The 27,040-nt window shown below is 40.6% G+C and overlaps 1 protein-coding gene across 2 annotated transcripts in view; it reads left to right on the forward strand.

The window, feature by feature from the left end:
- Positions 1–451: 451 nt before the first annotated feature.
- Positions 452–27,040, forward strand: part of LOC124605469 (thymidine kinase 2, mitochondrial-like) — a 125,741-nt gene continuing 99,152 nt past the window's right edge. The window contains exon 1 of one of the 2 annotated variants that reach the window (XM_047137171.1): positions 452–578. In XM_047137171.1, coding sequence (XP_046993127.1) covers positions 574–578 — 5 coding nt within the window. In that variant the 5' untranslated portion in view covers positions 452–573. Of the gene's footprint in view, positions 579–604; positions 910–27,040 lie in introns of those variants that run through there. The other variant, XM_047137172.1, reaches the window with a different exon arrangement.

Here is a 27,040-nt window from a genome sequence, read left to right on the forward strand (position 1 = left end):
CCCTTTCGTTGGTCTCCGTTGAGTGAACTATTGAGACTGCAAACAAAGCATGAACCACCTTTACGACTACAAGTCGTCACTTAATTCGTTACGCATTACAAGGCTCATACAGGAAGCTCAGTAAATACAATGGATATCGGCAACAACGAAGTCACAGTGGCGGAATACTAAAATTTCTTACAATGATGCCAGTCGATGTTTTCCAACGTATTGCGAAAATTTACGCTGTCAACATGACGGTGCTCTATTACGAGTTATCAAAGAATCTAACTGCACAAACAGTACAAGATAACAACAAACTATTTGTTGAAATACGTCTTTTGCTCACAGTTTTTATTATCCCGCGCTATAGTTATTGTCGATCTTTATTCACTGTCTGTAAACAATCGATCAGTTTGATCCCATAATTTCGGGCGACTATATTGGTCGACCATGTCCGATTCAGTCATTTCGAGTGTAAAACACAGTACATGAAAACATAACAGTAAACAGTCACACGGTAGTACTGTGTCAGTAGTGTCATGTGGAAACATGGGAAGTAAACTATAATGAAAATGAATTTTCTGAAACGACATGAGGTATAGCAGAACATTCTCATACTGAACATACGTACGATATTTAGATGTAGCCGACCGGCTTAAATAGGTGATGCCAAAAATTACAGCAGACTTAATGAAGTGAAGTGGTGGGTGGTAGTGAAATAGACGTCATTTATTGAGGACATGACGTGGTTTTATTAAAATTAAAAAAAAAAAAAACCGCAAGCACGAAGAAGAAGCATTAGGTTTAATTTACAGCGTTATTGACTGACATACAAATAAAGATATCCTTTATTGGAGTTATACTGTTTGGAAAGCAAGATTTTCTTAGTGTTGTGTGATGCTGGACCACCTCTGAAATCGCATAAAAGTAAGGTTAACTTACTTCGTCAGAATATTAGAGGAATAAGGTAGAAGGGCTTCTGGTCTGTTTTGAAAATTTAGAGCTCACTGGAAAGATACACCTCATGCCTATCTGAGCACCACATAACCAGAGTTAGAGAAATTAAATGTAAAAAATTACACTCTAGCAACCTACTCATGTAGGACTAATATTGGAAAAGTAGTCTCACACATAAAAAAACACACATAAAATTAAATTAAATTGGGATAAGTAGATTTTGTAGAGATTATTACATAGAAGTGTGTGTGTGTGTGTGTGTGTGTGTGTGTGTGTGTGTGTGTGTGTGTGTGAATAAATGCTGAAAAATAGTTGAGTTTCAATTGTAACTGTATATAGCACTCCACAGGGGAATCTTGAACTGTTTATTAGGACTTTGGATTCCTTACTATGTTATGTCTGACAGCAGCAAGTAGTTAATGGCGTGTAGTGCTTTCATTGTAGATTTTTCTAAAGGATTCTGATACGAAAAGTGATCTGGAAACCTTATTTGCGTCATGTAGTTTGCCCTTAATTATTAACTTCCTAACACAGGTGGATCAAGGCAGCAGGATTGATAGTTATCTTCAATGAAGCTCAAACCAAGGAAATGTCTGCATTCCCAGTGACAAATGCTAACTCTGATCATATTGCACAGTTAGTTAGAATAAATAAGATACTGCCTAGTTATAGATACTCCTCAGTAGTTAATGATTCCAGAACAAACATTTTTAAGAATAATTTACAAATGATCACCTGGGGTGAAATTTTTAATGAACTGAAAGCTGACATAAAATTTAATCTGTTCCATGATAAATTTATTTCAGCATTTGAAAATAACTTTCCACATAAATTACTGGAATAGACAATAACGCATTGACTGCCATGGGCCAGCTAGTGGCCACAGCAGAGCCGCACATCTTATATTGTGTGGTGCCAGCAGGCACAGCGCAGCTTCTGACATAACTGTGTGTGTCTGGTGTGGCCTAGTGATGAAAGATCCCTCACTAACTGTGTGGCAGTCAACATAAACAGCCATGGATCACTAGTGGGATTAAAGTGTCTTGTGCAAGGAAAAGGGAATTGTATCGGGTCAACAGAAGCGGCCGATCCCACGCGGCGGCTTTGACCCGTGACGTAAGGGTGTTGTCATGTGTGACGTCATGACGGCGCGGGGTTTGGTTTGAGTGTGGCTGTCTCCAGTTCTGTTTCATCTTATTTTATTTACTTTTCTGATCTGTTCGTTCTATCTCGTGAGATTCTTTTTTTTTTTTTTTTTTTTTTTTTTTTTTTTTTTTTTTTTTTTTTTTTTTAAATTTAAGAACACTTATTACTTATTTTAATTATCTGTTTCCTCCAATTTCTGTTTTAGTTTATTATATTTATCTTTCTGATCTGTTCGTTCTATCCTGTGAGATTTTTTTTAAAAAAAAGACAAAAAACACTAATCAGCTACTGAAGCATCTTTATCTTCTGTGGGTTGCAGGGGTTACGACCCCTGGGGCGTTGGGTGGGTATTCATGCATGGCTGTCTTCACTTACACGTTGTAGCTACGCAAGGCATCTAAATTTGTTTATATTTAGTTTGCCCCCCACCCAAAACACCCCATTTCCAGTGCTTGTCCCGTTAGTGTCATTAGGCTTCTTGTGGAAAGTGTGTGTGTTTGTTTTTGTTTCCGCCATATTTGTGACGTCATGGATCAAAGCAGACGGGCGGGATCGGACGCTTCCGTATTTCCATTGTATCTGCTGGCAAGAACAAGTGAAGATCCTGCAGTAGTTGCACACTACAGAAACTACTCAAAATTACTTAGAAAAGTTATTAAAAATTGAAGGACATGCGTACTTTCAAAATTCTGTAATTCCAACAACAGACTTAATATTTTATGGAATCTTATAAAATGAGAGACAGGACAAGAACTCATAGAACAGAATAACATCACTATTAATTTAAATTGAAAGGCTATAAATAGTTATGATTAGCATATATATTTAATAATCATGTCTGAAATGTAGTAGTAAATATGGAGATGAACATTTCAAGACAGCAGTCAAGAGTATGTTGAACAAACAACATGCACAGAATTCAGTCATGTGGATGTCTTGTCCATTTCTCTTTCTGAAATTAAGAAAATTGATATTCTGTCAAAAATAAGTCATCTAGATTTAGTGGTCTTTCCACCAGAGTACTAAAGACTTGTTCCTATATATGAGCCTAGCTTTTCTAACATATGTAATGCACCACTAACTCAAGGCATGTTTCTAGAGAGATTGGAATATGCCGTTCTAAACCTCTTATAAGATAGTTTACACGAGCAAAATAAATAACTACCAACCCTTTTCACAACCAACACTGATTGCCAAAATTTCTTAAAATGTCATGTTTTCAAGAACAGTATCCCCCCCCCCCCCCACAGCAACAATAATATTCTCAGTAAATCACCGTTCGTATTTCAGGAGAGCTGCTCAACTGAGAATGCTATTTACACAGTCCACCAGATTTTGCAAGCACTAACTAACTAATCTATATCCATACTCTGTAAACCACTGAGAGGTGTATGGCAGAGGGTATGTCCCATTGCAATAATTATTACGGTTTCTTCCTGTTCCATTCACTCATGGGGTGCGGGAAGAATGATTGAATGCCTCTGTGTGTTCTGTTGGTATTTCCTGTAACCTAGCTCAGGAACTTGACTATGTAAACCACACTGTTCTCCTGGATAAACAGATTTTATGGAGTTGATTGTATAGGCAACCAGTGATAATGTAATGTCTGACTAAAATAATGCAAAAAGTTGTACTTAATAATACAACCAATGTAAACAGGGGAGATTCTTTTGACTGTGAGAAATCGCTCAGTTTCAGAAAGGTGTGACATTCAGTTCTGTGCATATAGAGTCATGACACCAATGATATGTGTAGCACATCATGAGGAAATAATATCTAGGCGGAACTTAAAAAAAAATTAGGTGTCAATAAGGATGAGAATTTAAACTGGAAAAAAAAATTTTGGAACTCCTCAAACAACTCAATTCAAGCCACATTTGCTCTTCAAATCATTGCAAATCTTGGGGAGAGAGAAATTAGTAAGCTGACATATTTTCATTCGGCAATGTTCTGGGGTAACTTGACTATAAAAAAGGACGTGCTCCTTGCTCAAAAATTTTCCATAAGAATAATGTTATTCACCTATACCAAGCGAGGTGGCGCAGTGGTTAGACACTGGACTCGCATTCGGGAGGACGACGGTTCAATCCCGCGTCCGGCCATCCTGATTTAGATTTTCCGTGATTTCCCTAAATCGCTCCAGGCAAATGCCGGGATGGTTCCTTTGAAAGGGCATGGCCGACTTCCTTCCCCGTCCTTCCCCAATCCGATGAGACCAATGACCTCGATGTCTGGTCTCCTTCCCCAAAGAACCCAACCCCATGATGTTCACCCACACTCATCAGATTGACATCTGTTTAAGGCGTTAGGGACTACTGCCTCAGTATATTTATTCCCTCGTGAAGTTTATTGCAAATAATACACTGCAGTTCAAAACGAACAACAATGTACTTAATTACAATACCAGAAGAAAAACAGACATTCATTGCTTCACATTAAGGTTTTCTATAACACAAAATGGGATGCTCAATGCTGCCACCAAAATTTTTGGTCACTTCCCCAATGATACAAAATGTCTGACAGGCAGCAAAGTTAAATTTGAAAACAAACTGGAAGTTTCTCCTTGACAACACCTTTTATTCCACAGAAGAATTTCTATTTTTACAATGTGGGAAGGGGTGAAAGGTGGCGGATAAGAATTACTAACTCATAACAGTACTACAAAAATAAAAATAAATGTTAATAATGGTCAGCATCTAGCCATATTTACACATGAAATGTTATCATGAATGTGAAATGACTAATTTCACATCATTAGAGTTAATTGTAAAAATCATCAATGGAATATGAAATTAACTAGCTAGCTAACTAAATTCCTTGTATGAGAAAGTATATGGTCAGCTCATCACCCATTATAATACATCTGGTAACAGCTATGAAACTTACTGTTGAGGCATCACTTGTTTGATAATTTTTAGAAAATTTTTTTCTTTGCTCCTGACTTGACTAAAAAAAAATTGCTGGTAGGTATTCCAAGTAAAGCTGTTTGCTATATAGCTACAGCCAACTTGCTTTTGTATTTTACATTGCATTAATCATATTCCATGGATCCCACAGCGAATGGTCTCTGTGATGTGGAGAGAAGTCAGGAATGTACATTTAAGAGCAATACAGTGAAACAACACTGCTTGTTTGTATTACAGTGCTAATTCTGACTGTACATTAAATTTAACAGTTTCTGTAAAGATACACTTAGATTGGAGTTCTTGGATATAAATTTCTTTTGATTAAATGTTTAAGCTCCACTACATTATCTACATGGCATTTACTGTGCTCTGGTAGGTTGCACCTACTTAACTTTCTCCTTTCTGTACTAATGGCAATCACTTAAACTTGTTTTTGGTCCTAGTGTTATGTTCTTACTTTTCTGTTTTTGTGTGTGTGTGTGTGTGTGTGTGTGTGTGTGTGTGTGTGTGTGTGTGTGTGTGTGTGTGTGAAGAGAGAAATAATGGTTATTACAAAGGACTTTAAGAAGTATAATTTGCTATGTGGAATATTTGTGAAAATACCAAGTTTTTTAAGAGAGTTATTCAGAATGGTCTTTACTTAACAACAGATTTCACTGTGAAAAACCTCACATGTTGACAACTTGTTTTTACTGGTATACAGAACCTTACCAAAAACAATTTGTAACTAGAATTCAGAAAACTGCAGGTTTGGAGATGAAATAAAGAGCATCTTTCCAACAGTCTGTATTCCCATTTGGTTGAATTGTTGGCCTCAAAAGACCCACTTTGTAAGTTTGAGGATTTGTGATTGAACATGTCAAAAAACGAAGCTTTAACATTTCAAAAGACATTATTTTGTATTAAATCTACATTGTACTTTGGAAAGTGCCTACAGAAGAGACTGTGTTAGACTTTTTTAAGGCAGCTCCCTCCTCTGGACTAGTCAGTGCTCATATGACAAGTGTCACTAGAATTGTTAACAAGATAGGCTTATTTTTGAAATATGATTAAATCCTTACAGATGCAATAGGAAGATGTCGTATTTCCCAAGTTCATGCAGCTCTGCTGTATGGGTTAATGATGATGATGATGATATCCTCTTGGGGTAAAATATTCCAGCAGTAAAATAGCTCCTCCCCCACTCTGATCTCCATGTGGGATGTACTCAAGAGGGTGTTGTCCGAAGGTAAAGTAAAACTGGCATTCTACAAGTCGGAGGGTGGATCAGATCGGAGGGTTAGAGAATTTAAATACAGAAATGGACAGTAATTGTTTTGAAGAGACACAATTCAGTTGTACCAACAATTTATTCAATACACAACTGTTTCCAGGAAATTCAGATTCCAACTTCAGGTATATAAGCAATTGTAACACACAGAAGAAGAAAAACCAGAACAGACTAATGAAACGAGATGACTCATTTATTGTACTTGGTAATGCATAACATACAGGTGGGCCAGCCAATTTAAAGGCTCCAAGCCACTGCATCTTACGCAAAACTAGAAAAAAGAGGAGAGGGTCTAATAATAAAACAGACTTAAAGCATAACGTTTGGACAGTAGGATGAAGGAAAAAGGAACCAGAAAACAAATGATGTACTCCCACTGCCCACCCTTAGGCAGATACACACTATGGACACCAATAAGCACTGAGCAACAGCCTGTGCCAGAGGAACAGAAGTGTGAAGTGATATAGGTGCACATGATGTGTGTGTCTTGTTTTTCCAGACATATTAAATTATATTTCCACCCTCCTGAAAATGGTGGTGAATTGAATAACTCATTAGTACAGCTGAAGCAAACCTCTTTAATTGAATCAATTATGCTTTTCAGTTGCAGATGGTCCTACAAACCAAATTTTGTGGAAATAAATAGATTGAAGTTAGATATAGTGAGTGTTAGTGAAGTACTGTGGCAGCAAGAATAGAACTTTGGTTAAGTCAGTACAGTGAGATCAGCGCAAAATCAAGTAGGGATAATATAGGAGTATGTCTGATAACAAACAACAAAATAGGAATTCCTACCAGCTTTGCGAGATAAAGGAAATTATTCAAATAGTGAGACTTCCTTACTTGGATTTAGTCCCTCCAACACTAAGCAACATATAAAGCAACAAGGTTCTTCCACTGAACTCTTATCTGTTAGACTATTAGCTTCCTCTTATCTGCCAGACTGTTAGCTTCCTCTCAATACATGTCCATGCATTGAAAATCCTTTGCAAAAGTTCATTTTGAGGTATTAGAGATGTTCCTCTACTTCTGTATCCATCCATTGGTTTTCACAACAGTACTGATTTGGGGATTCTTTCGTGCATAGAACATGCCCCACAAGTTCAGTCTTCTTTCAGCAATGATTTTGTGCGGGTGGGATAGACTACTACTTCTCTGCACTTCATCATCTGAACTGTGGTCGTGATAACTGATCTTCAGGAGTCACTTCAAGCATCATTAGTCAGAAACATTATGCTTGGTTGCTGATTTTACTTATATTTTCCAGGTCTCACCTGTGTTTATGGTGCATAAGGATGACAGAGGATTACAGCTGAAACTTTGTGACAAACTTAACAGTCCAGCTGCCACATGGATCCCTTTCGTTTGCAGATTGCAGAAACTTTCCCGATTCTGCTTCTGATATCTGCAGCTACATCTCCATTACTACAGATAAGGCTGCCAAGGCTTTCCTGTTGCAAAGGAAATTTGGTCAGAAGAGCTTAGATGATGCTCCATGCAGTGGTCAGCCTAGGTGTGTCAGTCCTCCAGAAATGATTGCAAAAGTGCACAAAATTGTCATGGAGGATTGCCGATTGAAAGTGTGTGAAATTGCTCATATCAGTCAACATCTTGTAGAACTTTCTGGTGCACTAGAATTTGAGTAAGCACATTTCTACTTTTTATGCACTTTGTGTTATCACCATTTATGAGGGTGGTTTGAAAAGTTCTCAGAAACACCAGGTCAGCACTAGCACAATGAGTTGTTCACGTGATATTCATTGGACTGTTGCCTGTAAACATGTGCCATGTCAATGCTCTTGGAAGAGACTTGTGGTGGTGATGTGGCTCTGTTGTTCCTGCACAGTGATTTGCAAAGATGGAAAAAAAAATCAAGATTCGAGCAGTGATTAAGTACTTCATAAAGAAAAGTATGAAAGCAAAGGACATTCATGGTCATTTCCAGAATACACTGAGCTCCTTCCTGTTGCAAAGGGAACAAATGAATTTAAATTTGGTCAGAAGAGCTTAGATGATGCTCCATGCAGTGGTCAGCCTAGATGTGTCAGTCCTCCAGAAATGATTGCAAAAGTGCACAAAATTGTCATTGAGGATCGCCGATTGAAAGTGTGTGAAATTGCTCATGCTTGCCAGATGTCATCTGAAAGGGTATATCACATTTTAACAAAAGAAATAGAAATGAAAAAAATTATCTGCAAGATGGGTGCCGCGACTCTTGACACTGGATCAAAAACCCATGAGAATGGACATATGAGAACAATTTTTGGCCTGTTTTTGGAGAAATGAACAAGATTTTTTGCACCTGTTTGTGACCACAGATGAAACTTGGGTGCATTACTATACCCCAGAGACAAAACAACAGTCAAAGCATTGGAAACATGCTGATTCTCCGCCACCAACCTAAGTGGGAAAGGGCATGGCATCAGTGTTCTGGGATGCAAAAAGGATTCTGTTTGTAGATTATCTCCACCCTGGGCAAGTAATTAGTGGAGAATACTATGCTAACCTCCTGGACAAATTTCAACAAAAGATATGTGAAAAAAGGCCAGGTTTAGCAAGGAAGAAAGTCATCTTTCTTCAAGACAATATCCACACACATGTGCCATTTCCATGGCAAAATCACACGAACTAAGACATGAATTGTTGCCACAAACACCGTATTCAACTGATATGGCTCTGTCTCTTCCCAAAACTGAAAATTTTTCTTGGTGTGCGAAGATTCACTTCAAACGAAGGATTGATAGCCAGAGTTGATAACTATTTTGCAGGCCTGGAGGAAACTCATTTTCGAGATGGGATCAAGGCACTGGAACATCGTTGGACCAATTGCATTAATCTACAAGGCGACTACATTCAAAAATAAAAAAGGTTTCAGTGATGTAAGTATTTTTTTCTGTTCTGTTCTGAGAACTTTTCAAACCACCCTCGTATTTTTACTCATAGAGAACCGGTCATTCCATCCAACTTTGTGTTTCTGCCAGAAAAAAAATATGGCTTGTTCTCATAGCTGACTAACTGGTGTTTCTTGAATCCTTTTTAGAACAACAAGACAAACATTACCTTGTCCTGAGAGAATGGTGATAACTCTCCAATTTTTACATTTGGTTAAATATCCTTGCTTATGCGTCCTTCAGGGAGATCACAACTCTTTCATGAGTAAATGCGTAGCAAGCATGGGGTCACAGGCTATTGCAGCACCTCCTTCCTTTCCTGTGCTGTAATGTCAACGGTTCCTAATGGAAGGGACCGTCCACTGTATGCAGTCACTGTAAAGAAACTTCTAAAGAAACAGAGACTAGTGCATAGTAGGTGTAAAACAAAGCATAGTGTTATATATTGAGAGTTCTGAATGAAATGCATTTGGCTGTCAAGGCAGCAATGTGTGAAATCTTCAGTGGCTGCCATAGAAGAATATTGTCAACCGATCTTTCAAGAAAACCAAAGAAATTGTGGTTGTATGCACCGGTTGTTAGTGGCACAAAAGTTTGTGTCAAGTCACTCATGAATGGGACAGGAACTGAAATCGAGGGTAGCAAAGCAAAAGCTGAAGTACTAAACTCCATTTTCAAATGTTCCTTTGAAAAGGAAAACCAGGAGAATTGCCCCAATGTAATCCTCATACCACTGAAAAGATGAGTGAGACAAGTATTGAGAAACAGCTGTGAAATCATTAAAACGAAATAGAGCTCCAGGGTCCAATGAGATCCGTACTAGATTCTATACCGAAGTTGCTGTAATTTATCATAGATCTTTCGAACAAAAACAGTGACCCCGTAGTTGGAAGAAAACAAGAAAGGTAGCAGAAGTGATCCACAAAACTACTGTCCAGTATCTTTGATGTAGATTTGTTTTAGAATCTTATAACATCTCCTGATTTCAAACATTATGAAGTATATCAAACAGAATGACCTGCTCCACGCCAAGCAGCGTGGATTCCAAAAACATCGATAATGCAAAACCCAACCCGCTCTTTTCTCACGTGACATGCTGAAAGTTTTGGATCAAAGCAGTCAGGTAAATGCAGTATTTCTTGATTTCCAAAAAGTGTTTGACTCTGTACCATATCTATGCTTGTTGTCAAAAATCCGATCTTATGGGGTATCAAAGCTTGTGACTAGATTTGAGTGATGCAGCATATTATCGTGGGTGGAGAGTCATCATCAAATGTAGAAGTAATTCCCAGGGAAGTGTATTGGGATCCTTGCTGCTCATGTCGTATATTAATGACTCACAGACAGTATTAATAGTAACCTCAGATTTTCCGTAGTGGTTCAGGTATCTATAACGACACACTGTCTGAAAGAAGTGGCATAAATATTCAGTCAGATCTTGACAAGATTCCAAAGTAGTGCAAAATTTGGCATATTGCTTTAAATGTTCAGGAGTGTAAAACTGTGCATCGACAAAAGGAAAAAAAAAAGTTTAGTAGCCTGTGACTATAATATCAATGAGCCACATTTGGAAGTAGCCAACTCCTACAAATATATGGGTGTAGCATTTTGTAGGGATTTGAAATGGAATGTGATCGCATATGCTCAGTCATGATTTGTTAGTAGATTACTGGGAAAATGCAAATCAATCTACAAAGGAGATTGCTTACAGGTCACTTATGTGTCCTGTTCTGGAATTCTGCTGAAATTTGTGAGACCCGTACCAGATAGGACCAACATGAATACTGAATGTACACAGAGGAGGACAAGGACAGCACAAATGATTACAGGTTTGTTTGACCCATTGGAGAATGCCACAGAGATGCTGAAGAAACAGAACTGGCAGACTCTTGAAGATATAAATAATCTATCCTGAGAAAGCCTACTTACAAAGTTTCAAGAACCAGCTTTAAAAGATGACTCTAGTAATAGACTACAACTCCCTACTTATCACTCACATAAGGATTGTGAGGACAAGATTAGATTAATTACAGCACACACAGAGGCATTTAATCAGTCATTCTTCCCATGCTCCATACATGAATGGAATGGGAAGAAACTTTAATAACAGGTATGGTGGGATGTACTTTCTGCCAAGCACTTCATAGTGGTGAACAGAGTATAGATATAGTTGTAGATATCTGACTATCCTTCCTTCCATTGCTCTGTTTCTCATGGTGGCAGCCTTTATGTTGATCCAGCTCTTCCCTAGATTCTGCCTTCCTTTCTTGGAATATTCTTTCGTTCACCACCTTTTGGCTAAAGTAATTTGTGGTCTCCTTCTGGGTTTGACCATCACTTCCAAATGTTTCTGTAGTGTGGACTTAATGTGTAATAGCACCTAATGCATCCATTGTTAAAGGTCATCTGTGCGCAATGCCTGTGTAGGCTCTTATTTGAGCTTCAAAGCCAACATGGTAACCAATTTAATGGGGTGGGATGTACCATTTTGGTTGAGCCCACTGACAACACAGAAACACCACAGCTGAGCCTGAGATGCTAGACTGCCATGCATGCGAAGGAGTACAGGCCGTTGTTCCTAGGGCATCAGGACTCCCTGCAACAACCATCATGCCACAGGGTCTTTGCTCTGTGTAGGAAGCATCCATGGGGAGAGCTCTTGATTAGAGTAAGTGGCATCAGAGTGGATGTTTTGCACATGAAACATATTAAATTACATCAGAACAATGGCCATTCTGATCTGGCCACCCCATCAGACAGGTACAGAAATTTCATTTTTCATTCCAGATAGCTGTAACCATACTGATTCCCCCTACCCTGGCCACCCGATTGGAAGAGGGACATGCCAGACCTCTAGGAGCTAAAAAAATTATCCAAAACTTAGTATGTACTCTAATTGATGGGGATACCTTTACTGCAATTGAGCATTTATTTTTTGGTGGAACATATTAAAGATAAATTTTGAAAACTTGAGTTGTTGGTCTGAAAGTACTATGGACCACAACTGATTAAAGCCGTCTGCTGCACAGTCTACAGCTCTTCAAGCATATGAACATTTGGTGACATACCAGTGACCATTGGCCTATACAAGACTTTGAATTTGGTCTAACGCATCATCTTCCACAGAGACATTACTCTTCTAACAGACGAGAAGCTAGGGCTAATTGTGAGTGCAGAGGCATGCATTCTGTCCGGAACATCTGAAAAGGTCTCGGGGATAATAGAATAGATTCAGGCACCTTTATCCTAGCCTCTGAAGGTAAATGTCATACCAGAAAAAGTTAGTCATGATGTACAGGTGTGATGTGGAATCTTACGTCCCACTGCCCATGAGGTGCTTCCAATGCTTGCGCTTTTGTCGTATGTCATCCTGCTGCAAGGCAGACCCAAGTTGTGGTAACTGCAGCCAATCACTCCACGAGGTGATCCTTGTGAACACCCACATTTGAGTGTCAATTTCACAAATGACCATCTTCCAAGTTCATTGGTTTTCCCAGTCTTCAAGAAATTAAGTAAAACACAGGGATATAAACCTATTCATACTTATATACTGAGGCATGTAAAAGGGATGAACACCTACATCCTGGTGATTTGATGTCCAATTATACAAAATTTGCAGCCATCACTCTTGCATCCCAATTTTTTCAAAACCAGTCTCACACCACCCTCCTTTCTTGTGAGTCTTACAGCACCACTTCCCTCACCCAGCTGCTGGAGCAGCATCCTCCTCCAGCATCTTCCTGTGATAGGGCTCTTTCTCAGGACCCCTGTCCCCAGAAACCCACAGAACAGAGGCCAAACACCAGCCATTGGCTGAAGGAGTCTCAGGGCTGCATGCTGTTCATCCACCCCATGCTTGTGGGGCCATGAAAGGCTGCGGAGGAGGAGAAGAAGAAGAAGAAGAAGAAGAAACAATACAAGGCTACCCTAGAGGCACCAGGTATCCCCATGCAGTAGGATTCTGAACCAACATACATTTATGTGGTTCCACCTGCAACAGTACCAAGCAGTGGTCATGGGTTGTGTCCTCTTCGTGCCTACTGTGCACACCTGCAATCTGATAGTTCAGTGGAACTGTAATGGATATTAACATTACATGCTGGGACTGCAACGCTTTATTTCCTCCTCTTCTGCAATTTACATTGCTCTGCAAGAAATATCTTTGACTGATAACGATTCACCACACTCCCTGGTCATCATGCATTCTGTTGGAACCAAGCTGGCCCTGTGAGGGTATCTGGTTCACACTAATGCAGTCAGTGATTGAACTCCCCTTCATATCATGTTGGAAGCAATAATGTTGGGAGTACGAATAACCTCAGCAGTCATCATTTGCAGTGTTTTCAGATCTCCAGGTAGGCCACTTACTTAGAAGAACTGACCATCTGAATCCAACAATTCCCCCCCCCCCCCCCCCCCTCCGGCCCCTTTGGGACCTTCTACTTGACCAGCATCATACGAACAGTGATCTGTGTCTCTGCTGTGCAACACTTCCTGTGGGGGAGCATCACAGTGTCTGGTGAGGCCTTCTATATGGCCAACATCTTACCGACCATGATCTTTGTCACCTTAGTGATGGTACTCTTACACACTTCAGTGCTGTCCATGGATCCGTCTCAGCTATCTACTCAACAATCTTTTCCCACCAGTTTCGTGACTTCACTGCATTGGTCACTACATTACAATCTTTGTGACAGTGACCACTTACCAGAGATCTTGTCACTTTGTTTCCACCGCCAGATGGACTGACTACCACATTGGGTGTTTAGAAAAATCAACTGGCAATTTTATACCTCTGATGCTTGCCTCCCTTCCACCTCCCCCTTCAGTCTCATTAACAGGATTGTGCAAGATGTCTCCCAAAGCGATCACCCATGTTTCTGGAACTGCTTTTTGCCTTACTAAAGGTCTATTCCACCACCAGCTGGTGCCATGGTGGAACAAAGATATTTTAGTAGCTGTTCAGGATCGCCAAAGAGCCCTGGAACATTTCAAGTGATATCCTTCCTTCAAGCTGTTGCCTCATCTCATAGTAAGGCCCCAGGCCCTGACTCAGTTCGTATCCAGATGATCCAACACCTGAATGTTACTGAAAGACTACATTAGTAGGGGTCTTCAACCATATGTGACTTTAAGCTGGGCAAAAACCCTATGTCTCTCAACACCTACTGCTCAATTAGCCTCACCATCATGCTCTGCAAACTGCTTGTCAGGATGGTGCCTGCAGAGTTCTTGAGTATCTTGGCCGTTTGTCCCCCTGTCTGTGTCGTTTTTTGGAGGGGTGATAAACAAATGACCATCTAGTCCAGTGAAAACAGCAATGTAAGAGACCATTTCTAAACATCAGCATCTCACTGCAGTCTTTTCTGACCTACATAAGGTGTATGACACTGCTTGTGCCATCACATTTTATTTACCTTCCATGATTGAGGCTTTTGAGGCTCCCTACCAATTTGTATTTGTCAGCTTTACAGGTTCTTGCTGGTGCTTCACTATTCTCTCCACAGGTCCAAGAGAATGGCATCCCACAGGTCTGTGTCCCGAGTGTTGCCATCAAAGGGCTAGTGACCTCTGACAGGCCATAGGTCAGCCCTGCACTGTATGTCATCAACTTTTTCGTCTGGTACAGCCACCACTCTGTAGCCTTGGCTCAACACCAGTTCCAAGATGCCATCTGACAATCCTCAGAGTAGATCCTTCCTCATCGTTTCCAATCCTCTCCTGCAAAATCGTATGATGGTCCATTATGACCTAGAATTCTACTTGGGTATCCAGCACATGGAACTTGTTGCACAGTCCCATTTTTTGGGCCTTCTTTGTGATAAAACCTGACTTAACTGCCCGTGAATTGTGCAGGTGGGAACTTTCCCTGCAGTACAATCTATGTTCCCGTAACCCTCCTGGCCTCAACCTTCGTTAGTCACTGTCCTCACCTATCCAGCCCCCTCCCTGTTCCCATTCCAGCACTACAAAGCCGTCATTTCACCACCACAACCAGTCTTTTAATTTCTTTTATTTCTCTCCTTTCTGCTACTTACCCCCTCCCCCCTCTGCACCTTCTCTCCTGCCATCTGTCTAAACTGCAACACTTGACTGTCCGCCACTCCCACCATACTATCCCTCCCCCTCCCCGCCTCAGCCTTCTCCTTACCCCCACCCAGTCACCACTCCCATCGTGCACTGGTGCTGCTGTTCGCAGTGTGGTCTCAGGTCTCTGAGACTGCAGACGTGTGTGCAAGTTGTGTGCGTGTATTGTGACTTAACTGCCCATATTCATCAACTAAAGACTAGTTGCATGCAGAAACTTAACACTCATTGCTTCCTTGCACACATCTCTTGGAGTGCGGATTGTAGTACTCTTCTCTGTATTTACCAGGTCCTGGTTCCATTCTGACTGGACTATTGTGGATAGGTGTAGTGCTGAGCTGTCTGTCCGTCTTTGACATTCTTAGACCCAGTCCATCATCGTGGAGTTCGTGTGGCCACTGACACCTTGCGGACTAATCCCATAGACAGTGCCTGTCGAAGCAGGGATCTTACATCCTAAATTCCAATGGAACCAACTTGATGTATCTCATTCTCTTTGCACACAAGAGGTGTTGACCCGCTGATACCTTGCCCTTGGGTGAGACTATCAGTTGGAATGCGCCTTGTAGCCTTCTGCCAGAACCTCTGCCTCTCCTCCATTGAGTGTGCTCCCCATGTTTTCTCGTGACACCCATCCCCATGATACCCAGGCCACGAATTAGGACCAATCTACAGGGTGTCCCACTCAAACAGCCCTGATTTCAAGGACCAGTAGAGAAAAACCACAGTAGATATGACAATGAAGTATGCACCACGTTGTAGAGCATCTCAAAGAATTTATATTCCCACATCAGAAGTGCCAAGTATCATCGACAGAGTGCAGCATAGTCACATGAAATGAAAATGGCGACTCTACAGCAGCGCGTGCAAGCAGTAGTGTGATTTTCAGAAACAATTACTGTGCAGAGAAATTATCGTCATGTGTATGAATGTGATCCACCTGATGTGAAAACAATTATGGAATGGCATAGGAAGTTTCTGGCAACAGGAAGTGTTCTGAAACATTCTGGTGGTGCATGTTATGGAGTTTCAGAAGAGACAGTGCAGGACATCAGACAAGAGTTTCTCAGAAGCCCATGTAAGTCAATTCGTCAAGCATCTAGGCAACTTGATGTACCTCGATCAACATTGCATCATGTAGTTCACCAGCGTCTTCGTATATGTGCTTACAAAGTCCAAATTTTGCAACATCTGACACCGAATCAAAAACCACGCCAGCAACAATTGGCTGTGGATATACTGCAGCATATTGATATGGATGCCAGCTTTCTGGAAAGATCTTTATTCTCAGATGAGACAAACTTTCATCTATCAGGAAGGGTTAATAGGCACAATGTTCAGCTTTGGGGTTCGCAAAATTACACATTGTCGTTGAACATGTTCGTGATAGCCCTAAACTAAACGTCTGGTGCGGGCTAATCCATGACAGGATTGTTGGAATGTTCTTCTTTGCGGAACAAACAGTGAATGGGTCAGTGTATCTAGACATATTGGAGCAGTTTGTGTACCCTAAGATATAAGACTTGCAACCCAACATCATTTTTCAATAAGATGGAGCTCCGCCACATTGGTCAACGGCTGTTCCCAAGTTCCAGGATAGGAAATTTCCCAGTCGTAGGATCGAATGTGAAGGACCCATTGCCTGGCCACCACGTTCACCCGACATTGCGCCACTTGATTTCTTCATATGGAGATTTGTGAAGGACTGTGTGTATGTGACCAAAGTGGACGATATTCCTATGTTGCGACATCGTACCACCAATGCGATTGCAACAATAATGGACAAAATGGTACAAAGAACTTGGCAAAAAATTGAATGTAGACTCGATATTCTTCGTGCTACAAATGGTTCACATGTAGAGGTGTATTGATGATAAATAAATAAATTCTTTGAGATGCTCTACAATGAGGTGCATTTTTCATTGTTGTATATGCTGTGGTCAGAGAGGTTTGAGTGGGACACCCTGTATTTCAAGATCCGAAAGTCTGTCACCCCCATAACCTTTCATATTTGTTATGTTCAATTCTTCAGGAGTTTCAGTGTGCTACCAACTTTTGCACTGACAGATCTAAAACTGTTGATAAGGTGAGAGATGCTGTTACATTCCCTGTTAGTCAGAAACTCCATTTGTTGCCAGAAACATGTAATGTGTTTACAGCAGACCTGACTGCCATTGATTTTGCACTTCACTTTATTAAATGAGCTGCCCTTCACTGTGTTTTAATATGTATAGCCTCAGTGAGCAGTCTTCAGGCCACTGACTGATGTTACTCTTGACACACCATGGTTTCTGCTATTTGGCCCTTCTCACCGAATCTAGTCATGCTGTCTGCTCAGTTGTCTTTCTCTAGGTCCCAAGCCATATGGGTATCAATGAACTGGCCAACTATTTGGATAGAGGAACAGTTACTTTTCTTCCATTCACTTGGCCAATTCCAGGTGTGGCTTTGCAGCAGCAAATAAGATCTTTGCTCACTCTAAGATCGGATGACATCTGTTTGGCTACTGCTCCCTGCAATAAACTCCTTGCTATCGAGGGGACTACTGCTGCATGCACTCTTACTTCTTTTCTTCCTGAAAGGAACCTACCATCCTATGTCACCTCCACATTGGTGATACCATACTAACCCATAATTTGTTTTATGTAACAAGCTACCCCCACAATGTTGTTGTGGATGCATATAGATTATAACTCATATCTTGGTGGAATTCCCACTTCATCTATCCCTCTATGCTAAGTAAGCCTTCCTAATTCTTTGTATTTACTCTCAGATGATTCGTGAATGGTTGAACTGGTGCCCTACTTTCTCCGTGGAAGTGGTTTTTATTTTCAGATATAAGATTTGAGCTACATACAGGGCAGGGATGAGATGGTTGGAGTTGTGTATTCCCCACTGCATGCTGTGTCTGAAGGACCCCTGACCCTACCTCTTTGACCAGCTTACTCTTTCATCCATCTCCTACTCTGCTTGCTTTTATATGTGATTTGTCTCCTTTTCTGCTGCACCCTATTTTCTATTTTAGAGGTAGCACTTCGTTGAATTGTAGCTGCTCTTTAGTACCGTGACTAAATCAAGCAGAGGTGAGACAGCTGTGGGTGGGATGACTCCTATCACATGCAGAGCCACAGGGACATCCCACCTGCTGCCTTACCTATTTCTCTCCTCTTGTTTCTGCTGTTGCTGGTCTAACTAATGCCCATTACATTTTTAGCTTTCTCACTTTTAATGTTCCGAATCTGCCAACTAGAAGACATTCACTGCTCTGTAACAGTCTTCACCCTCGACCGGGTTGGCGGAGTTTAGATATAATATGGGGCATTTCTCCCAATTATGTACCAGCTCAGCTCTGGCATCAGTATTGCCTTCAGTGTCTGTCTTTCTGCTCCTATGTACTTTCATTAGAACATGTACTTCACAGGCATTGCTAATTCTGGATGAACTGCTGCTAGATTGAGGAACTGATGACCTCATTGATTAATCCCTTAGTCTCCAATCAACCAACCAACCATCCTTACTTAGTAGTTCAGCAATGATGTCACACCTTCAATCTTTTGGGACTCACCTTGTTTGCCAACAGGTATGGCAAAGTGTAGTAAGGTAATTAATTAAGTCAACATCTACATAATTCACCATTTTTTATGAGATTTTATTCACAATAGCTGCTTTATTGTTTTTAAGTGTTGTGATTGCAGCGAGCACCTCTACTTCTTTATCACCTGCTCTTACCATTATCTCCTGCCTTTTTGCCCCATTTCCAAAGCTGTGAGCATTAAGTGAATTCGCTTGTTTAATATTTCTGTGAAGTACTCAATTCATTGGGCAGCTTGTTCATGTTTTAGGATCAGAAGTTTGCCATTTTTATCCTTTATAGAGTCATTTCAAAAACCATAAGTTGCAGTAGATTCTCGAACAATATGGTGTCATGTTCTGGTGTCATTTTTAAAGTCTTATCTTTTTGTTCAAACCACTCTGTAGCTTTAGAACTGCTTTTGATGGTGGTCTCTAACTTGCCAATTATTTTTTTCTTTAGCTACTTGGCACTCTTCTTAATCTTTAGCTTGTTGGTGCTGTTTGTTTTGCCATTTTTCCTTCATTTGTCAGATCCAAGTTTGATCTTGAATCCATCATTCTTTCTTCAGCACGTGGACTCACCAAGTACTTGAAATTAAACAATTGCATTTCAGTGTCATTAGATAGATATCTATACACCTGTAATTGATTTTTACAGCTGATTACAAATAAAATTTCTACTTTCTTGTTTTTTAGCTTTGCCAATCTAACAGTCACTTAGGTTGTCTGTACTGCTGCGATCTGAACTTCACTTACAAGTCCACTCACACAAAGAAAAAGCCTGGCCCAACAGATGTAGATAGGTTTGTGTTTCTTGCTAAGATGGCTTCCATTGACTGTTTGTGCAATTATCAGTTTGATTTAGAGCATTTCCATAAGATGAATGCCATTTCTTGTGTATCATTTTATGTTGAAAGAAACTATTGCCTACATTGATCTGTGAATGCTACATAATAATCTGAAACACTCACCATTCTCATTTGTGCATTGTGCTTCTGGAAAGGGTCCAACAACATGCTGAAAGGCATTGCTAAATAACCCATTCATATCACCTATTAGAAGCATTTAAGCATGACTGGTAATTTCATCAAATACACTGTGAAACTGCTCATAAAAAAACTTCCTTGTCTTCACATTTAAATCTTTAGTTGGTATGTACACCTAAACCATCATTGTCCTGGTGTGAGAAGAATGAAAATGTGCAGTGAGGATTTGATCATCTACATCTACATACATATTCCGTAAGCCACTGTACAGTGCATGGCAGAGGGTACCATGTGCCACGAAGTCATTTCCTTTTCTATTGCACACCGATAGAGCGAGGGAAGAAAACAACTGTCTATAAGCCTCCACATGAGCCCTAATTTCTCTTATCTTCGTGACCCATAGGTGAAATGTGTCAGCAGCAGAAGAATCGTTCTGCAGTTGGCCTCAAGTGCTGGTTCTCTAAATTTCTTTAATAGTGCCTCATGAAAAGAATCGTCTTCCTTCCAGGGATTCCCTTTTAGGTTCATGAAGCATCGCTACGATACTTGCATTGTGCTTGAATCTACTGGTAACAAATCTAGCAGCATGCCTCTGATCTGATTGGATGTCTTCCTTTAATCCAACTGGATCCCAAACACTTGAGCAGTACTCAAGAATGGGTCACACTGGTGTTCTATATGCTACCTTCTTTATAGATGAGCCATGCTTTCCCAAAATTCTCCCAATAAAACAAAGTGAAGCATTTGTCTTTGCTATTACCAACCAGACATGCTTGTTCCCTTTCATTTCGCTCTGCAGTGTTAAGCCTCAGTTATTTAATATATGTGCCAATGTTGAGAAGCAAACTACTAATACTGCATTCACACATCACAGGTTTGTTTCTCTTACTTCCCTGCATTGACTTACATTTTTCTACATTTAGAGCAATCTGCTGTTTGTCTCACTAACAAGAAATTGTAAGTCATCTTGTATCCTTCTATGGTCACTCGAGGGGAACACCTTCCTGCACACCACAGGATCATCAGTAAATAGCCTTAGATTGTGGTCCATCCTGTCAGTCAGATAATTTATGTGCGTAGAGAGTAGGAGTGGTCCTATCACACTTCCGTGGGGCCCTCCTGACAATATCCATGTCTCTGATGAACACTCACCATCAAGAACAATGTACTGGCTTCTGTTACTTAAGAAGTCTTTGAGCCAGTTGCATACCAGGGAACCTAGGTCATATGCTCTGGCCTTCATTAACATTCTGCAGTGGGGCACCATGTCAAACACTTCCTGCAAATCTAGGAACATGGAATCTGCCTGTTGCTCTTCACCCATCTTTCAAAGAATGTCTTGTGAGACAAGAGCAAGCCGAGTTTAGCATGGACGTTGCTTTTGAAGTACATACTGGTTTGTGAGCAGAAGCTTCTCTGTCTCAAGAAAATTCATTATACACGGATTATGGCTTGAAGGAACCCTAACAGCAATGCCACCATGTTGAAGAATGCTTTTCGTGCAGCCACAGGATGTTGTATTACGACTCAAACTATGCGTGATGGGCTGCATGTTGTGCAACTTTACTCCCGATGTCCATGGCAAGGTCCATCTTTGCAACCACGACACCATGCAGCGTAGTACAGATGGGCCCAACAACATGCCGAATGGACTGCTCAGGATTGGCATCACATTCTCTTCATCGATATACCTTCAACCAGACAATCTTCGGAGACGTGTGTGAAGGCAACCCAGTCAGACTGAACGCCTTAGACGCACTATCCAGCGAGTGCAGCAAGGTGGAGGTTCCCTGATGTTTTGGGGTGGCCTTATGTGGGATCGATGTATGCCACTGGTGGTCATGGAAGGCGCCATAATGGCTGTACAATACGTGAATTTCATCCTTCAGCTGATAATACAACATTATCGGTAGCATATTGGTGAGGCATTCGTCTTCATGGATGACAATTCACACTCCCATCGTGCACATCTTGTGAATGACTGCCTTCAGGATAAAGACATCACTTGACTAGAGTGCCCAGCATGTTCTCCAGACATGAACCCTATTGTACATGCCTGGGATAGATTGAGAAGGGCTGTTTATGGACGAAGTGACCACCAACCACTCTGAGGGATCTATGCCAAATCACTGAGGAGTGGGACAGTCTGGACCAACAGTGCTTTGATAAACTTGTGGTCAGTATGCCACGACGAATACAGGCATGCATCAATGCAAGAGGACGTGTTACTGGGTATTGGAGGTACCGACGTATAGAGCAATCTGGACCACCACCCCCCTGAAGAGCTCACTGTATGGTGGAACAACATGCAATGTGTGGTTTTAATGAGCAATAAAAAGGGTGGAAATGATATTTTTGTTGATCTCTATTACAATTTAACTTTTTTTGATGTGTGTATTTGCACTGAGAATATGTTAAAGAACTCTGCAGCAGACTGATGTTGAGGATATTGGTCTTCAATATTGTGTGTCCATTTCTTTACGCTTCTTATATACAGGAGCCTTCTGCCCTTTTTTGCAGTCACTTGGCTCTTTGAGCTGGATGAGAGATTCATGATAAACGCAAGCTAAGTAAAGGACCAATGCCATAGAGTACTCTCTGTAAAAGCAAATTGGGATTCCATCCAGGGCTGGTTGGTTAGTTATTTTCAACTTATTCAGATGCTTCTCTATGCCAGGGATGCCTACTTTATGTCCTCCATACCAGGGTCTGTGCGACAAATGATAGTATGTTTGTATGATCTTCCCATGTGAATTATTTCTTAAATGTGAAATTTGAAACTTCTGCTTTCCTTTTAGTGTCCTCTATTGGCACCACAGACTGATAATTGAGTAACTGGATAGAAGCCTTTGACCCAATTAGAGATTTTATATATGACCAAAATTATCTTGGGTTCTCAGCTAGATCTTTCGCTGAGGTATGAGAGTGGAAGTTGTATACTTCATGCACCCGTCTTCATACAGACACATGAATTTCCACAAACTTTTGTCTGGCAACATTTGTGCATTCTTATTTGAAACAAGAGTGCAACAATCTCTGCTTCCTCACCCTTTTCTGAATTATATTATTAAACCATGTTGGGTCTTTTCCATCCATAAACCACTTATTTGGCATACACTTCTCCAGAGTATGATTTACAATCAGTTTAAACATTGCCCATAATTCCTCTACATGCGTCACTTGGGAATTAAATTACGTCCATTCATTGTCTAAGTGGAATGCTGGTAACTGCTTATGTGCTTTTCCTAGCATAAATTCTCTCCTAGGCTTCTTGATGGATTTATTAATTTTAGTAACAGTTGCTTTATAATGACGGCATGATCGCTAATCTCTGTCTCACACTGACACTGTTGGTAAAGTCTGGCTTGTTTGTAGGTACAAGGTCTAAAATATTTCCCTAGTATATTGATTGTCTAACGAGTTGTTGAAGTCACTTTTCGGAAAACCTGTTCAAAAGTACTTAACAAGACTATTGGTACCATCTGTAATGAATCCATAGATGTCTCAGTCTATACTTGGTAGATTAAAGTCAATTCAACTAATATTGCTTGATCTGGGTATTTCCACACTACTGAGTGTAGACTTTCTTTGAATGATTCTACAACTGTTATGGTGGAATAAGGTGGCTGGTAAAAACATCTGATAATTAACTTGAGTTCACTTAGGCCTCACACTTGTGTCCAGATAACTTCACAGTCACACTCAATTTTGACCTCGACAGGCACAATATTTTTGTCAACAGCAGTAGACATTCCCTGGCTTATGCCATCTAGTCTGTCTTTCTGATATATGTTCCATTCCTCACTAAGCATTAGGGAGCTTTCTATATTGGGTTCCATCCAGCTCTCCATTCCAAAAAGTAATCTGAGCACAACTACTTTACTGGAGGACAGTAAGTTCAAGAACTTCATTATGAATACTTAGGTAGTTTGCTGTTAAAATTTTGACAGTAAAAGTGTCTTTACTTTGTATGCAATATGATTTTGCTCTCTGAATATCAACTGGTGTTTGTCAGAGGACCCCAAACTCTTGCATAGCCTAAAAAAGATGCATGTGCACTCTGCGCACTGTGCAAGTACTCTCCTATCTGAGTAGCTGTTCCTTTGTGTAGTGCACCCCTGACCTGCCAATGAGAGTCTTGCCATTCTCCACTCCTGTCATAGAGTTGACAGAGCCTTTGGTTGAGGCCCTCCACAGGTGCTGCAGATTGTGAGCTCTGCTTGCACCCCATCAGCGAGGCCAACAGCCTTCACCACTTCTGCCAGCTGTCCATAGCAAATGAGGATAGCCTCAGATGTCACTGGTCCCAACATCAGCAACAACATGCAATCTACTGCACCACAGGCAAGGCATTCCCCATATCTCAGGTGATGTGCCACAGCAGACATACCAAGTGCACATTTCTTTCCAGCCCTTGATGCTATTTCCTTAAGGGGCTCCTTAACACACCTGATAACTGATAAGCCTCTCCTCCCAAGTGCCTGCTCGGACAGTGCTAAAGGAACAGCCAACTGCCCACTCATAGGGTAAATGGATGAGGGCAGCCAGCCAGCCTCTGCAATGACACTCTTCCTCAAGTGACGCGAACATGTAACAACCCACCACTCAGACTGCAATGAGTACAGACCTCTGCATCTAGTATGCTGGTAGGTGCCTCGACAGCAGAGCCCGCGGGCAAAAAAAAGCAACATCACACCAGTTTCTCTGCTGCCGCCACACCCCAAAGTAACACCCTACAGACAGCTGATCATGGCCGTAAGCATCTTAACCTGGTTACAAACTGTGGTCAGCTACTCCTGTGTCAGCACAGCATGCACACACCCTATCCATCCTACTATCACTAACTCAAGAATAAAACTAATAAAACAAACTGAAAAAGCTAAGTATGTGACTTGCTAGTCTCCAGATCACTAATGGAGGCTGACTGTGCTGACTGAGACGTGGTCAGCGATCACTGGCTATCCGAAAAAAGCAATCAAACAACAACTGCAGTGGAGACCCTGTGAAAGTACATGTTACTGCTACTAAAAAGTGATACTACACCTCTCAAATACAAAAATACTCAAAGAATTTGAGAATTAAGACAATGTAAGCAACCAGAAACATGCAAAGAATTTAAGAATTAAACTATGAAAACTAACGGAAAAGCCAAATACGCGAATTGCGAGTCTCCTGCTGCTTCACCAACAGAGGCTGACAGCTGATCATTAACTGCCAGAGCCTTAGTTGTTTTTTGACTGAGTACTAGGCCAGCACTATTCACAATTTGTTATTTCCTGAGTAAAGTACTGTTTTACTATTATGTTAGATCCCTGTCCACTCAATGACCTTGACAAACACCCAGTTTGTAGAGTTTATACAGATTAAATTCTTGGAGTGATTATTCAAACCTGTCTGTCTGGTACAAAAATTGCACATCCCAGGTTCCAATCTGGGTTATATTTTTGCAGTAACCATTGAATCCTTCATTATAGGTGGCTGGATACCCAGTCATGTCATTCTTGGATAAGTAAAGTCTTTGTCATGTCCATGCCAAGATACTGACACACCTTCAGGTTCAAAACTGTCAGGTTTGGGTTGCTAAATTTTTCTTATTTCTGTTAACAGTAATTGGTTTGTTGACCTGATTCCTTGTCCTGTACCTTTCCCATCTGGATTTAGCCAGTTATGGCGAGGTTCATAATTAATAAATTGTGATAAGATTCCACATTGCCTCTGGAAGTGTCTTACAGCTTAAAATCTGGTTTCAAAATCTCCGTTAAGAATAAAAAAAATTTAATTGTGAAGGGTGATAGGAACTCAACGGTAGGAAAAGGAAGAGAAAATAGACTGGAGGGAAGGAATGATAGAGGATGCCACCTGGTAGAACTTTGTGCAGATCATAATTTAATCATTGCTAACACTTGTTTGAAGAATCATGGAAGAAGATCGTATATGTTGAACAGGCCTGGGGAGCAGTGGAAGGTTTCAGATTGATTAACTAATGGTAAGACAACCATTTGAAACCAGATTTTAAACTGTAAGTCATTTCCAAGCACAGATGTAGACTCTGACTATAATTTATTGGTTATGATTTTCAGGATGAAACTAAAGAAATTGGAGAAAAGCTAGGAAAAAAAGGAGATGGAACTTGAATAAGTTGAAAGAACTAGATGCTTATTAGAGTTTCAGAGGAAGCATCAGGCACTGTTGGACTAAAACGATGGGGAATGGTGCTACAGAAGATAAATGGATAGCTTTGAGTGATAAAATAGGGAAGGCAGCACAGGATCACATTGTTTGCAGATAAAGCAAGGCCTAGTAGAAATACTTCGATAATGGAGAAAAATACAAAAAATGCAGCAAATGAAGCAGGTGAAAGGAAAAACAGGTGTCTAAAACAATGAGACTGACAGACAGTGCAAAATGACTAAGCAGGAGCCACTAGAGGACAAATGCAAAGCTATAGAAGCATGAAAAACTAGAGGAAAGATTTATGCTACCTGCAGGAAAATTAGGGAAACATTTCAAGGAAAGAGAAACAGTTGTGTCAATATTAAGAGCACAGGTCGCAACCTGGTACCAAGCAAAGAAGGGAAAGGTGAGGTCTGACGAGAAGGGGAAGTAGATGAAAATGAAATGGGAGATATGATATTGTGAGAAGAATGCGAGCATTAGTTGAAAGACTGAAATGGAAATAAGACCCGTGGAATAGACAGCATTCCCTGAGAATTATTTAAATCCTTGGGAGCACCAGTCATAACAAAATTATTCTCCATGGTGTGAGAGATATGAGACAGGAGAAATATCCTCAGAGTTCAGGGGAAATATAATAATTCTAATTCCAAAGAAAGCAGCTGCTGACAGGTGTGAATACTACTGAATCATAAATTTAATAATATTGACTTGAATTATCTGCAGAAGAACGAAAAAACTGGTGGAAGCCAATCTCGAGGAAAATCAGTTTAGATTCCAGAAGAATGTAGGAACATGTGAGGCCACACTGATCATATGACTTACACTAGAAGGTAGGTTAAAAAAAGGCGAATCTTTGTTAGGAAGCTTTTGACAGTATTGATTGGACTTCACTATTTGAAATTTTGAAAGTATTAGGGATAAAATACAAGTAGCTAATTGTTATTTGTAACTTATACAGGAACCAGACTGCAGTTGAGTCAAAGGACGTGATAGGATAGGGAAGGAAGTGAGACAGGGTTGTAGCCTATCCCAGCCTAAATTGAGCAAGTAGTAAATGATACCAAG

This window comes from Schistocerca americana, chromosome 3 (genome assembly GCF_021461395.2).
Source record: "Schistocerca americana isolate TAMUIC-IGC-003095 chromosome 3, iqSchAmer2.1, whole genome shotgun sequence".
NCBI lineage: Eukaryota > Metazoa > Arthropoda > Insecta > Orthoptera > Acrididae > Schistocerca > Schistocerca americana.